This window comes from Bombus huntii, chromosome 7, assembly GCF_024542735.1.
Source record: "Bombus huntii isolate Logan2020A chromosome 7, iyBomHunt1.1, whole genome shotgun sequence".
NCBI classification, from domain to species: domain Eukaryota; kingdom Metazoa; phylum Arthropoda; class Insecta; order Hymenoptera; family Apidae; genus Bombus; species Bombus huntii.
The window spans coordinates 10,206,103-10,222,908 of record NC_066244.1 but is presented as its reverse complement, the minus strand read 5'-3'; the positions used below and the strand labels follow the sequence as shown (position 1 = coordinate 10,222,908).

The 16,806-nt window shown below is 31.6% G+C and overlaps 1 protein-coding gene across 1 annotated transcript; it reads left to right on the top strand.

Annotated features, from left to right (window-relative positions):
* Nucleotides 1-11,957, top strand: LOC126868133 (ataxin-2 homolog). The gene is made up of 6 exons (XM_050623354.1): nt 1-87; nt 8,427-8,556; nt 9,227-9,484; nt 9,732-10,002; nt 10,447-10,794; nt 11,241-11,957. The coding sequence occupies exons 1-6, from the start codon at nt 1-3 to the stop codon at nt 11,899-11,901; spliced, it is 1,755 nt and encodes a 584-aa protein (XP_050479311.1). The 3' UTR covers nt 11,902-11,957.
* The last annotated feature ends 4,849 nt before the right edge of the window (nt 11,958-16,806 follow it).

Genomic DNA, 16,806 nt, shown 5'->3' with positions numbered 1-16,806 from the left:
ATGCTGGTGAATTATGCATTTGTGTCTGTGGTCAGTGGAAAAACGAAAGTTGCAGCGCAGCAAAGTACATTGAACGCGTGTATGAGTGTAATCGCAATTGTCGAGAGCAACGCGAATCCGTTCACGAAGCGTGAAGGCCACGAGACCGATTTACATGCTCTTCCTTGTTCAGAGAAATGCTGTCACTTTCATTATGAAACCTAGCAACACAAGTTTTTCGTAAAATTCTCAACGTACGAGAAAATATATGAACTGAGGAGAACGATGTCATGAGTTCGGTTCTGTTTAGTCCAAGCTACCTGTAATTAAAAAGGTCTCACCTCGTTTGCAAGTGGTGCAATACCGTAAGACCGGAAGTTTTGCAACGGACAGAGACATGGCAATTAATCCCTTCGCCTAATTGATTCATTCGATGAAGTAGAAAATATATTTAATAAATTAGAAGTTATCTTAGTGATGTGCGAAAGGATAATCGTTTTCAGTTTTTGCACTTTCTTCGAGTGCACAATTTGCATTTTTTCTCTGAATGATTTATCAACTAATAATATTGGAGAATTGACAGATCACAAATAATAAATGGTAGATTTCTCTTTTATAACTTTACAACTTCAAATGAAGTGGAAGAATCAACTGATTTGTGATTGATAAAATATAGTTTTAGAATTTCATGTGTTTTACTACCAAGCTGTTTATTGTTGTGTAAGAGAATTTATTGGTACTACAGTAACGTGTATCTTGCAACTTGTACGATTTCACTAATAATAATATTTTTTAATAATCTGCTAATGTTTCAGTAGTTTAGTAAAACATTAATTTCAAATTGTTCAAATAGATGTGCGTTTAATTTACAAGAAACTACAGGCAACCGTGAATCATGAGATATTTGGTTTCATTCTAGATCCTGCGAGAACAGGAAATCGATGGGATCAGCGTGACTTGATACGTGAAACGTGATTGTATTATGCTTTCCTTTTGCTTTTCGTATTTTGTTCGGATCCTTCCATTCTCTTCCGGCAAGATTGAATAAGGAGAATAAAATCTTCGATATGATACGATACACTTTAACAAGATTGCAATACATTGTTCGAAACGTAAAAACCATGCTGCACGGAATATCTTGTACTAGTACGTGATCATGCTGAGTTGGTAATTTGTGACTTTACGACTTCCTTAAGTACTTTCTCATTCATTTTATGCCGTGAAGGTTTATTTATTTCTTATTTAATCTGATGCAAATACGTTCACATATATCTTACGATCGTGTTTCAATGAAATTGATCCGAAGAAGAGTTTTACTATAATTGCATGTTGGTTATTTTCATGAATATCTAATGAGTAAGTTAGAATAGTAGGATAAACGAATTGTCAGAGTTAGTCACAGATTCACTACAGAAGCTAATAGTCAATATAGAGGCTGGAATTTATTCTTGAATACGAAGATAAATACCTGCTGTCATGCGTTACGTAAGGTCTTATGGCAACTGCTTGTCGCATCAACTTTTCGAATAATTTGTTTAACGAAGTGTTTAATAAAACGGGGACTCTACTACATGAAGCAATAATACAGTAAATATAGAATTCTAAATAGAATCCTGTTCTTCATGGGTGACTTATAAGAGCACTTATACATATATGAGAACATTATGTGAATATAGAATTTTAGCAGACGTCCTATATCCTTAATTGCATAAAAAGATACATAAATTTCAGATTTTAAGATTTTATGTGCTTTGTGATAGCAATTGTGGTAGATGCTTCTAATCTGTTTCTAAATAAAAATTCTTTTGGACAATTAACTTGTATTCTACCAGTCTTGCTTAATATTCGTTCTTTATCTTTTTCGATGCGTTGAGATTCCATTTACGACCTTATTCTGCTATTTCTTTTTGCCTTTCGTAGTTTCTAGTATGGAGAGAAGGTGAATTTCTTTTGGACTGCTGAATGTGAGACACATATGGAGACTATACCGAAAAGGCACGAGTCTGTTTTTGTTGATTTTCCATTTTTTATTTGATGGTTAAAGAAGCGTACTTTAATACGACTTAATTGAAATGGGCAATGACTTGTTAGTTTAGCTACTTTAAGAGGTATAAGTCTGTTATAGTAAAAAATAAATGGCAAATTCATAAAGTTATATAGAAAATAGGGTGTTATTTATATTTTAACAATGAATATTTTTGAGATATTTCGGAGGATATCAAACATACATATTTAATCCTGAAGTTCAGAAAGAAATAGATTTAATAACAAGGAGTTGAGTAATGGTACACTGAATTTTAAGATTGTTCTTTTATAAAGAACAAAAATGATGCGTATTTGTCTTATTTTCCTTATTGTTGTTTGTTGTCTTATTTTCTTTGTTTGCAATGATTACTTAAGTTACATAGTAACCTTTGAGTGGTCGCTATCTGGGAAACGTGTCTTTAAATTCCATTCCTTGTCGACAGCTTCAGCATTTTCTAACTATGCAATCGAGTACTCCTTCACTAGAAACGAGAAACCATGTAAATGTACTTACGACGATGCGAGCTTCGTAACACTTGTTAGTTGTTGAAGTGCACACGGCTTAGGAATGCAACAGTTCAATGTAATTTCTTAAAGTGTTAGGGAAAAAATAAACATTGATGAAAGATGTAATCAAAATGCACAATTTTGTTATCACGTCTGAAGAAATATGGTAGAATTACAAGGAAGTTAACAGATGAAAGATAAACTTTTAACATGATCGGTAATGACCACATAATCTTCTTTTGTATCTTGATATAGATTAGTACAGTTGATATAGTAAGAACGATGAAAAGAATATAATTACAATTTTAATTAAATTATTTACACGTGTTAAACTAGTATTTTATCTAAATCAGCGGCTAAAATGATTTAAAAAAATAATTAATTATTCATTGTTATTATGAAGCTATTTCAGAGAATTAATGATAATAAAGCAAAATTATATTTTCAATATATTGCATGGAAGTAGCAAAAATCTGTATCTCTATAGATTTTAACATGTATGTGTAATGAAAGTGAAGTAAAAGAAATCTCTTCCGTGTTATAATTAATTTATGATTTTGCTTTGTTTATCCACATCATCATTATTTATATCAATATTATAAATCCTACACTTTTTTAAAATTTCATATATTCTATGTATTTAAAAATGTATTAAAAAAATATTTATTATTGTATTCAATATAAATCCATTATAAATGCAATTCATAATAATAAATAAATTATAAATCCATTTATAATTGGATTGCATGTTTATGCATTTCTGGCAAATTTAAAGATACAAAAATGCTTATTGTTAGTATGCATCAAATATGCAAAACACTCAAACTATAGTACCTAATCATTCTAATATTTGACAGCTGGAGCGAATCTTTCTAGAGTAATTAAAACATTTCCTGTTACAATATTTCCGGTATCACAACAATATATCAATAGTGAAATATGTAGTAGTCGACCATAACTGTTGTCCTGTTTTGCATAGAGGAACCATCGCTGTTGGTAGTGAGACTAGCTGATGGGAACCGCGGGAAAAGGTAGTAGGCGAATTGAAAAGCCAGTTCCGTGGAACGGTAATCCAAAGAGGCGATAAAACCAGGGGCTGGTGGAGGTGGCACGAGAAGTCACATCCCCGTCGCCGAAAGGCGCCTTTTACGTAGCCGCATATAAAGTTGTTCCGGTGACCGCGCGGCCGCCTCAGATACACTCCACCCTTGAACGCATCGAGCAGCTTGCTTTCTCGCCATGAATTTGCTCGTAAGTAACTCTTTTCCGTATCTTTTATACGCTTACTAACCATCTAAACCAATTCCGTTTCATTTCAATTTTCTTTAAAATTGAAAATAAGATGAATTTAATTTCTTGATGATAGAACTTTTGCTCTTTGATTAGTGAATTCTCATTCGGACGAAGGGAATTATTTAATGCGTGATTTTATTTTATCCCTCCACCTCGCTTTATTTTGTGGTTCATATTCGAAGTATGTAATATGCGAAGGAAAATTTAGACGTACGTGTAATAGGTGTCTAGGATTTGAAAATTGGAATGTAGCAGAACTAAACGTGTCGCGTGCGGTTAATTACCACGAGATGTCCCACATCGACGCGCGTTTCCGTAACACGTTCGTAAAACGGTATACGAGTTTACGCACCGTGGATTAATTATACTGAGCACGGGTTGTTTGTCGAAAGGAAAGTCGTCGCGTTTGTGCCGTGAACGTAGCATGAAATTGGTCGTGAAATTATTTCGGGGTGAAATTACCTTTGTATTACGTTTACGTGATGCTGAAGATAAGAATTCAATTTAATGTAGTAATAATAATTTTATGATCATTCTGGGAGCAAAGCAGATAGGATAGAAATTAGATGCAAGAGATGCAGATCTTAATTGCAATTATGGTGTAGATTATGGGTCACTTAGAAATTATAATATAATCTAGAATATAGATAACCATATAGTTAATGCTTTAGGGGAGTATTTTTATGAATTTAGGACACTAGTGTGTTAAAGACAAGTTTGACTTCAAAATTTCTTTGACTAAGAGCTTTGTAATATTTTACAGTAATATTGATCTTACAGTAATAAATCTGATTTCATTTTATTAAATAATAAGGAACATTAATCATTTCATTTTGAAGAAAAGATATTATTTTACATCTTTATACAATAATTAAAACTATAATTGTGTCATGTAAAACTATGCCGTCAAAAATATGACAAACTAAGTTTATATTAAAATACATAACAACTGGAATGTATGCTTCTGCGGGAGATTCACAATCTGTCATTATAATTACATTGTAAGTAATTTCTCAGACAAGAAATGAGTACATAAATTTATTTATCGATGGTTAAGAAGACATGGTTCTCTTCGAAATGTCACGCTTTCCCATTTTACGAGTACAACGGCTGAACGTGACCGTAATATTATTTATGTTGCGCCGAGAATTGTTGTAATAATCGGTTTAAGATAATCGAATAAGATAATTATTTTGATGTTTATCGAGAAAATCTGAGATACCTAGAAAAAAATAGACAATGAGAATTTTTTGGAGCATAAATTTCCACTTATTACTATTATTATTACTACTATTATTAAAACTAAAAATGGGGTTATTCGTAATATTATGTTGAATTTATGAATAAGCATTTCTTTGTTTATTGTTTATTTACAGCTTGTCGCTGTATATCATATGTTTCTAATTTAATATTTCTTAAATAATACTTAAAAAGATTGATTTGTCGTTAAATTAATTGCTTGTCGGAATATAAACAACATATTGCATTCATTTATCTTAATAAATAAGTAAGTATTGAAATTAAAAAATTTACATAAAAGTTTTAATTCTGTGCAATAAAAGATATGCATGGTTTAGATATTATTTCGTTAACGAAGATTGATTTTATAAATTTCACAGTTAATTTGCTTCGAATGATAGTTCGAAGAAAGCCAAAAAGATAATGATAGTAAACTTGAAAGATAATCTTGTTCGCATTTGTACTGTTTTTAGTTTCCTGCTCACAGTCACTATTTAAAACGTGCAGAATGAAAGTTCCATAAGAAGTAACTACAGTTCTGTATCTTATACCATTTGTAGTTTTAATTCTTTTGTTTGCTTTACTAGATACCATGTCTTACAGTTACATGACAATTAGGACAAAAACAGAGCACATACATATTTTAATGTCATTAGTAAAAGTGAAAAGACTTTCTCCCATTCTAAATTGAAGATCGAGAAATGCTCGATACAACATCTCCCAGTTTATTTAAAATATTACGTGCCGATTTTTAGAAAATAAAAAAAAGTTTATAAAACATGTGCAATAATCCTAGATAATAATAATAATAATAATAATAATAATAATAATAATCCCTTATCTTTGTTTGTTACATATTACATTTATCATTTTATATTTTCTACAATCCTATTATTTTATATTTACTATTCTATCTTATTTTATAATTATATTATATTATCGGTATTTGACTATCCTATTTAAAGTTGAAAATATTCTGCACGATACTGATAATTGATTTTAAAAACTTAATTCGTTTTCTTATTATGGCTTATATAGAACATTAAGGAAGAAACAATAAAATGGAACAAAAACTTGTATCAATTGTTTCAATAAAAATCAAACGAGGAAAGTAATAAGCTTGATCAAACCAAATTTTAAAGGGAACGATAAAGAAAACGATCTAAACATACAGCAGAATGTTGACCTGGAAAATTTAATATTCTGTGTCGCGTTCGACTTTTTAATATTGATTTGACACGGAGTCGCTTCTAGACTCTAGACAAGTTGAACTCGTAGCGCAGATTCTTTTTTCTTGCACGGATAATCGAAGCAGGCGTGTCCTGCCGGTTAATTTATATTTCACTTTCTACCGGCGAGCGTGTAATTCTTGCAATGCTGTGCTCGATAGTTGCACGCTGTACTGCCTTAGTCCCGGTTTCCAGATAGATTTCGTTCCTTTTTCTTGCGAGTGGAATGCTCGAAGGAAAGGTATAGCAACTCGTCGCCTTTTCCCGATTACGGAAATTGCTGTTGCTAATCGAAGACACGCAAAACTTTCCCCTCTGGAAACTGGCATTTTATCGGGTTCAGATCTAATTAAACTGATAATTACCAAAATTCACCTTTCTCCAGAAACTTTAACTACAGATAGTAGAAATATTGAAAAATCTGCTTTGGTACCGTGAAGACCATTTATGACTGGCGTAGTAAAGTTCTTCAAGATAGAACATTTTATGGAAACGATGCACACTATAATATGTGCTTGGAAATTTTCTAAAACCTTGGACATTCGATACTTATTTATTCATCGTGCTTTCAAAATATTAATAAAATAATTTTTATCGATTATAATTCCTATAGTTATTATTTAACTTTCAGTAGAATTTTATTCTTTTGCCGAATCCCTAAAAAAACTAGGATTATTTGAATAAATAGAAAAATTGTAAAATTCTAATTTTAATCGATTTCTTTCTAATTGAATTTAAAATGCAACTACTGATCGTGCAGATAGTCTATTCTCTTAAAATAGCTAACTCTCTTAAAATACAAAGCTACTTATCAAAGTCGTTGTATATCGTTATTTATAGAATTGTACAAAAAATTAATTGTTTAGTGTATAAAAAAGAATTTATTGTTAAACGCTTTGACAGTTTCGATAATTGTTGGAATTACCATCGAAAAATAATATTTTAATCCAAATTTATTTATAATATTTTCTTGAAGTGCTTTTTGTTTATTTAGGACGTTAATTATAAAAGAAAATAGTTAATATAACTGTTAACATAATTAGATGACAATGCATGTATACATGTGTACATTTTCATGTATAAAATATCATTACAGGAGATGCTGTGAAATTAGATAAATCATTCGACACGTAACTTGACTAATCTTGATTTAGCTCGTTTAATTAACTTAATGAGCTCTAATGAATGTATTAACCTTATCCGATGTTTGTAGGTAAGAGGCAATAGTATGTATATGTATATGTGCGTACGTACATTATTGTACGTTTGGGACATTTGCATAGTTTGAATAAGAGTAATCGTTGCTTGAATCATTCAAATGTATCAATTTTCATTATAGTCCTGAAATGTGTTATTATTAGCTTGATCACGAAGAATCTGGTCTTGAAGTTACCACTTTCCCTCGCAGTCACGTTGCCCCGCTCTCGAAATGCAATTCCATATAAACGTACACGACATGAACTAGTGCGTAATCGTAGCTGTCACTGAACCAAGCTCCACCATATTAGATAATACTATGATTAGAACTTCGTGTTACACAATCGAATTATTTCGATTTTTTTTATTATTATTGCTCCTTTCAATATTACTGCGTCAATGAGAATATTTGTAGAACAAAACACTTCACTGCCAAGGATACTTGCATCTTGCGAATGATCTACGAATTATCTACGAATTCCTCGAAGTTCCTTTTCGAATCGCTCGAGTTGAAAGTTATCTACGATAATTTTGGCAATAATTACACTCGGTACAAATCATTATCAATAAGGAAATTTATTTATTTCTTCCAATGAATATATCTATTAATAATAATATTATAATTAACTGATGTATACCGATGAAAGAATGAAAAACTCAATATTGCGTTGGTATGTCGTTTGAACTTTGTTTAGAATACCTTAAACACTGTAATTAGAAAGTATACGGCTCTTGAATCATTGTGTAATACAACCCTCTTTTGGATAGCAGGAAACGCTTAATAAACGCTTAATTAATGGGTTGCTACTCAATACGTTCAATTAGCACTTCCTGATATTTAGAAGTATTTTCATATTACAATAAAATAAAATTAAAAATAGATGAAATTCAATAAAGAAATAAATGCTGACCATACAAAGACGAAATAATTAACTTGTATTTATAATCTTTTTGTAGGTTCTTTTGTTACTAACAGTTCCAGCGTGCTTGGCACAATTCTCGATACAAGGACCCAGTGACGGGAATCGAGTCGCCCAGGGTTTACGAATAGAGGAAGGGAAAGGAATCCAATACACAGATCAAAACGGTAGAAAGCAGATAAGATATCGATACCTACTACTACCACGAGAATAAAAATCTTTCTGCATAATTCATTGCTCTATTTTTCCGGCTGATACAAATTTACGATCAGATTTGCCCAACATCGTTTGTTAAAGCCTTGTCGAAGTACTTTAACATTTGTATTATAGTTTGGACATATTTCGCAAATTACTCTATAGTGTTTCAAATAAGCTGTTTTTTAATTAATATGTTCTTCTAATTTTTAATGAAACGAACATCGTTACATATTTGAATTAAAAGCGTACGTACATATATTGATTCAATTTAATAATTATTATTACTATAAATCTTTCTGGAAAATTCAAGAATAGTTTGGCAATATATCTGCAAAAATAATCTGCGAAAGTAATTGTCTTACTTTTTATCTTTCTTTGTTTGGAATTATTCGTATAAAAATGTACTGAAATAATTTCGTAAAATAATATCTCATTGAATTTTAAAATATTAACTAAAGAATCACTTTATAAGAATACAAATTTTCAAGTTGATAATGAAGACATACACAAGTATTAAATACTTTTCTAATAATATTCGTGCAACAATATTACATGTATGAAGCAAGTAATGATATCTCTAACTTAATTTATTTAAATTTTAACATATAATTTACCATGTTTAACCTTTTTATTTTACAGAATCAAACGAAGGTGGCTTTAGTATTACAGGCGCAACAGACGGTAATGCTCAAATACAAGGTGCTAGCGATGGTCATTCTAATTTTCAAATTCACGGTGCCAGTCGCGGCCCAGCGGAAAGTTACAATGTACAAGGACCTAGTGCAGGGTCATACAACATCCAAGGATCAACGGATGGACATAGTCATTCAATTATTCAAGGCTCCTACGATGGTAATTCAGGGTCTGCGAAATCTCTTCAATATAATGATCCCAGTGGTAAGTGAATCCATAGCGTTTTACCTCCATATTTATACTTGATAATTACTCTATTCATTTTCACTGTCACAATAATTAAAACATAAACGTAAAATATCAATTTTATGAAAGTAGTCTTTTATAATGTATTGAAAATCTGTGGAATGCTTTTTCCCGGAATAAGTTAATTTCAATCTAACACACGGAAGCAACTATGCGTAATGTCTTCTGAATAAGTCAAAAATTAAATTTCTTTTCTGCTTGAAAGGACTAAGAGTGAACTGGAGATCATTTGATCGACAACCACAGCCAAGAGCGCAGCAGACAGCACAATACTCGGAAGCTGCAATTGCAAGTGCACCAAGAGCGCCACATCGGCAAAGGGCTCATGCACCAAGGCAACCGCAACCACCACCACAACCCGAACCATTTGCTTTACAACAATCGAGGCCTTTGGATAATGCACCTACGCAAATCAAGCAACTTCTCCAATTGCAAGCACAACTTCCATACGTTAATATCATTCCTGAACCATATAGGTAATGTTTATATTACATAATAAGATAATACTTTTTAATTTCTCCAACTTCATTTTCGTATTTAGTTGTTTTAAAAGATCTAGAACTAGTACTGTGAATATTAAACACTGTTATATAAAGTATTATCAGTTGCTAGATGACGTAATAAAGATAGCTATCTTACATGTAATGTAATTATGTAATAGTATGTTAATGTGACATAATAGTGTCTCAATGTAATACAATGATATAATATTACTTATCTCAATCCAGTTTGATGATATAATAGAACCTTAACAATATCTTAGTAGAATGATTTCTAGTATTATTTGTTGACGTATTGAATTTGGTATAACCAAAACATTTTATTTAATTTTTTTTAAACACGAAATAAATAAGAAGATGAAATAAACAAAGGAAAGTTGTGATCTATATACATATAATACATTGTAAATTTTTTTGTAGATATGAAAATTTGTTAGCATCACAAGGTAATCAACGACCTGAGTATCAACCTGAATATCAACCTGAGTATCAACCTCGGTATCAACCCGAAGCCCAAGAGGAACCGGCCCCTTCACCACGACGACCAGCTTATCGTGGAAAACCACGTGGTCCGCCTAGACAGAGGCGACAGGCGCCACAATACAGACCGGAAGCTCCTGCTGCACAGCAACAGCAACACCGCAGACTTCCGCAACCACCGGCTGAACCTCAAATTAAATATAATCCCAATCTTCCGCCTCAGCTTCAACAACTATTGAAATACCAGGCCGAAACTCCGTATATCAACTTAATTCCTGAACAATACAGGTAAATTGAATATTTAACTAGTAAAATTATCCATGTTACTTAATACTAGGATTCATTGATTACCCTTGTATATTATTGTATTGTATATAGGATAATTATGCAAAGAAATGTCAGTTAGCCTAGTAATACCATATTATCCTACATTTAACTGGACTAGTTGACTAATGTGAAGTTCTAACCGGTACCTATAGTCACCCTTTTCAATGGCGAATAAATTCAATTGATTACCTCTCGTTCAAAATTTCAGTTAATAATTACAAATTAAATTATGTTGAATTTTTATATACTTTCTTATTCTAAATTTTTTCGTATACTTGCCACTATACATCTAGTTCTTGATATTGCATTGCTATAATTACTCTTGAATAATAACTCTGAATTTAATCACCTTTAAATTAAGCCAGTAATAAAAGAATTAATAGTTTTACGAAAGAATTAACTTTTAGATTTAATCCTGAGCCAGCCGCCCAAATGCAGGTAGAGCAGGTCCGTAACTACTACCAAGATCTTTTAAGACAGCAACCAACATCTCCTACCGTACACACAGTACCGCCAGTGGTCGCGCCTGCCCCACAACGAATACGAGGTCCACCACAAGATCCGCAATCAGGTTCGGCATATTCTAGACCAAGAAGACAAGCTCCACATCAACGACAGCTACGACCGCAACAACTACCAGCTGAACCAGTACCACAATATTCCACCAATGTTCCTGGTCAAATTCAGAGTTTATTGAAATACCAAGCACAAATTCCTTATAACATTATCGCTAATCAAATCGATTATCGTCTTGACAAGCCATACGTGCCTCAACCAATTAAACCTACTGGCGCTCCAGAAGTTCAATATCAACCTCCAAATCAATATCAAAGTCAAAGTCAATATCAAGGACAGAGTCAATATCAAGAACAAAATCAATATCAAAGTCCAAATCAGTATCAAAATCAAAACCAATATCAAAGCCAGATTCAATCACCAGACGCGTACCAAGGTCAATCAAGTGGATATAGCCAAGTCTATGCATCGCAGTCACAGTATACTCAGGCTCAATTTGGAGCACAAGAACCTGAGCATGGAGTTCGTCCTGTTACCGAAAGACAATATTGAAGATAATCGTTGGTTCAATTAAGTTGTATCTTCTATATTTGCTTTTGATTCGATATTCCGTTTTATTTTTAATTGGTCGTTTCAATTATTTGGATCGATGTCTTTACGTTTCGCACGTTGGAAAAGATTGTCGCCGATGGATTCTAGATTTTCGGTGCGATTACAAAGATAGAGTTAAGGTACTTGATATCAATTTATTTGTTATTCCGTTGAAGTTTCATTATTAATTTCGAATTTACGTTGAAAGAATGAAAACGTTTATTCTGTTGATTTAAATGTTAGTTGTTTGATAACAGTTATTATAAAAATTGGAATTGTTGGAATTGATATTTTCGATTGACTCAGAATTGAATTTTAAATTGAATTGCAATTGAACTTTAAATTAAACGTTTTTAATTCTTTGGTTGTATAAGAAAAGTGTATTTTACCGCGACAATATTTTTATCAATGTCAGATTCGTTTCACGTGGTATGCAATTACAGAGAAATCAACGCTGTCGCTGCGATTGCATTTTATTTTATATACTTAAGTTACTCGTGAACTGAAATACTCAGATAATATTATATTCTACATGTTAAGAAGTAATTCGATTTTGTTTCAGAAAAGTTTTCTTCTATACTCATTGAAAATAGCATATCTTTAATTATTTTTAATAATTAAAAAGTTACAGTATTTATACTAACATTTTCTGTCAAATTTTGTTTAATTAGACATTTATAACAATAGCAGCGATGAATACATATTTACTCGTCGAAGGAAGGAGCTTTTTGCTTGCTTTTACAGTTTGCTATACTCGAAGTAATATTTATTTCAACATACGATATTGTTTTCTATTTTGTTACTTATGTCATTAGTTGCTTGTTTATGCAAATTTATATTTTTATGACCACATCTGAGTAAACGAAACATAAATACAGTTCTGTTCCATCTTTCAAATAATATTTTAATGAATATTGTATATTTTTTAAATATTTGTATATTTTTTCGCATAATATTCTCTGCATTTTTGGATTTTTAAATTCTCGTAAATGTATAAATATCCGCAGTTAGTAATTGTGATCGGTGATATGTATTTTTAACATATTGTATTGAAATTTTAGATGTATCTAAATTTCACCTATAGAAATCGAACACTGCATCACAAAATATTCGACGTTTCTCTTTCGTTTAACGACGTCAGAACACTCAATAGTAATTTGTAACAACCATGAAATGGAATGAAAGAAAAGTATTGCTATAACGGAAGTCATTTGGTGCTCCATCAATTTTTACATACGGAAATATAAGCGGAATATACACAGTTCCCTGTTATATGCAATTTCCGGTGAAAGAAGAAAAAATGAAAGTAGAGCGCCATATTGTGAATTCCTTTAAGGACCTATTGCATTGCGATTTAACGCATAAATACGTGGTCTTCGATTAACGACAATTATTGTGATTAAATTCAACGATCATTATTCAATAAGCTTGTCTGTTTTTATAGTTTTTATATTTCAGCGTTTTCTAATAAAACATTTTTCACTCAAACGTATTTCAATTAATTGTTTCAATTGTTTCAATGTGACTGGCCAATCATTTAGATTATAATTGTACGCGAATGAAACGAATGAAATGAATTTCGTGGTCAAGTTTACAAACATGAATCCTTGTAAGTTTAATTATACTATAAGACATAAGTACATATAATTAAAATCATGGACAGATAGTTATTCAATCGTCTATCATAATATTATTCTTACGAATGTATAATGTAACGCATTTTAAAGATTACTTTAAATAATGATGATCAAGTTTACCACAGGAATTATATTTCGATGCGCTAAATCGCACGAGGTTTCATATATCCGGTTTCGCATATGATCCACTTTCACTCGAAGATTTTCCTTCGAACGTGTAATCTAGTTAACCCAATCATCCTCGCGATTTAATCAAGTTAATCTTTTTGACCTCCAATTTTTAAGAATGAAACAGACACAAAGTAGCAGATTTATTATTCACGAGTATATACATAATGATGTTTAATTATTAGCGAATAAAATTGGAGCGTTTTGCATAGTGTTAGATTAGACAAGAAGTAGAACGGTGAATGTAGAACATTAAGGTCAATTGTTTCCGCGAGCAAGTTGTTCAGTCATCGATTAAATCGTGGCTTTTTTTATCGAATATAAAGTGTCTCCGTAGAAACGGTTCACTTTATGCGAGATATTAATACGGTCGACTTAGGAATACGGAAGTGACCGATGCATATGCTTCCTGCAATCGGTAGCTTTACCGTTACGTGACTAGAAATACGTCTTTTACCTACCACGTACATGTTTTATTCATTTGTGACTTATATTTACGTCGATGTTAACTTTTGGTTTATTGGAAATAGATTTTATTCGATTTCGTCTTAATCCTATGTTTAATAAGATAGCCTATACTAAGATACAGAATTATGTGTTATTGTTAAAATAAGAGAAAAATAGGAAAGAATAGGTATAAATTAGAAGTTGGTAAAGCACTTAAACAATAATAAATTAAACTCAAACAGAAAACAAAAATAGAGGCAAAAAGTGCATAAAAATTTGTACGTAGTGTTTTATTAAATTAAAAGTAGATACACAATCATATATTCACAATCTTTACATTAATATAAATTATATGTGACACTTATGTAGATGAAAAAATTCATTTTTTAAATATCATAATTAATATCTCTTTAATAGCTTTATTTTCATCAAAGGGTACCCATGGACAATTTTTAAATGTCTATTTTTGAGTTTCCTTACTATTAATGCTGTAAGTAGGAACTGAACACTAAAAGTCTTGTATTATTCCATAAATTGTGTACTCTGTTTTAAGTTAGCAAATTAATTCTTATTCCAGTCGATTTGATTTCTTGACTTTTCTGCCAAATCAAGTCCCCTTTATTATTTTTTCTTTTTACAGTTCGGTTAATCACCGTCAAGTAAATTCCAAAGTACAGTAAAGTCAATCACGTTCGAAGAGAAAAGCCGATCAAACGACTTTTACGTAACTTTAAATTAACCTCTGATATACTACGCACTCAAGAAAAGCAGTTCTGGTTTCCTAGCGGTGTAACGAAGGTTTTCCAGGAAAAGTTCATTTAAGGGAGCTGACATTTTGATAATGTAACCTAAATTGAAACCTTGCATGTGGTTGAGGAATATATATCTATATAGTGGCAGACAAAAGAAAGTTTAAAAAGCAAATAGTGCGATAAAACAACGTTATTCTACACTTGGAAGGGAATGCTGATTGACAAAATTTAATATTGACGATATTGACACATCAAATTTAAACTTAACGATACTCATAAATACAAGTAACTTTCTTTAGCTTGCCATAGAATCTAGTTTAATTCGAGTAATCTAATTTGTTGCTGTTTAATAATCTTACTTTTTCTATAATGTTATAATTAGAACACGGTATTTATAGATCTCATTTATTAAAGACTAGCTGTTCATATTAATATCCACGTACTATCCATAAAAGTACCCATGGCATGTTCAAGTAGCACTACAAAATGTGAAAACAACAGCCACACAATTTGTGTTACGGGCGAAATGCTAATAATAATAATTAACTATATATGACTTTTACATTTTAATAGCAGCAACTTTCTCGTGACTCTAGATTTTTATGAACGAACGACTGATAGATATTACTTTGGACACAACACGATTACGGACACTATTTCCCAGCATAATGGTGCGCGAAATAATAATTAATACTAAAATTGTTGAAAGCACTACAAAAAAAGCTTTATTAACATCACACTTTTCTTAAGAAGATCGTATAATAATTTTATACATATGTATTTAAAAAAAATTTTTTTTATAGTTGATACAACACTAATAAGAAAAAGCAGAATTCTTGAGAAATAGATACTTTGTACATTGAATCAATATGATTGGAAAAAGTGAGCATCTAATTTCCTCTTTGAGAATACGTAATTGTCGCCGGAAAAACTTTTCGTAACGCATTTTAATAATAGTTGGCAGGTATATATTAGAAAAGAGAGATACTAGTTCCTCATCATAAATCACATAGTAAAGTAAACTACATCGTATAATACTAATTAATACTGATTGTAATTACTACTAACAATTCAGCCATTCAAAAGTCACATTTGTCAGTTGCATAATTTAAAAAGTAGAGAAAAATGAAGACATGACAAATACTGCTTTTCCAAACGTACCTTGCAATTTACTAGTATTTATATCACCTCCTGATTGTAAATAAATTTTTGGAAATAAATCATTAATTTTTGAAAAATTGAATATTGATCGTGTACGTAAGTAACGATATTGCAAAAACGTATAAGAAATGAAATTGTGAACTTTGTCTTCTGAGAAATTTAATTATTAACATTTTGTGGCAAATAAACATTGCAGAAGAAAACAAATAAATTATACACAATCTTCGATTCTTTTACTTTTAATAAAATTTTCAATGACCTTTGACACAGTATCTGTGACACAGTAACAAGTAATTATCCCTCTGCCATCACACTTCAATAACTTCAATGAAATACCTAGTGATCCTTGACCAAGTGGAAAATAATCGATTTAAATGGACAATAACCCATCATTAAACGAGGCATAATTTCAAATGGAATCGTCACAGTTCCAGGTTTTCTGGTACACCTAGTCGAATTACTTCCTGGGTAACGGCGACAGAAATACTGCATACCGTTCATATGAGCCGCGTTTGTTACGTGACGAACGGGCGGGAGACCTGTACGATGGAGAAAAAAATTTCAGTCGAAACCAACCAACCGTGAAAGTTAGTGGTTGGCCGGACCATTTACCCTGGAAACGGTCGCCCATATAGAAGTGCGTCGCGTTGCGGCCGCCAGTTTCGTTCAGCTCCTATCCCGAATTCGCCTACACCTTCGAC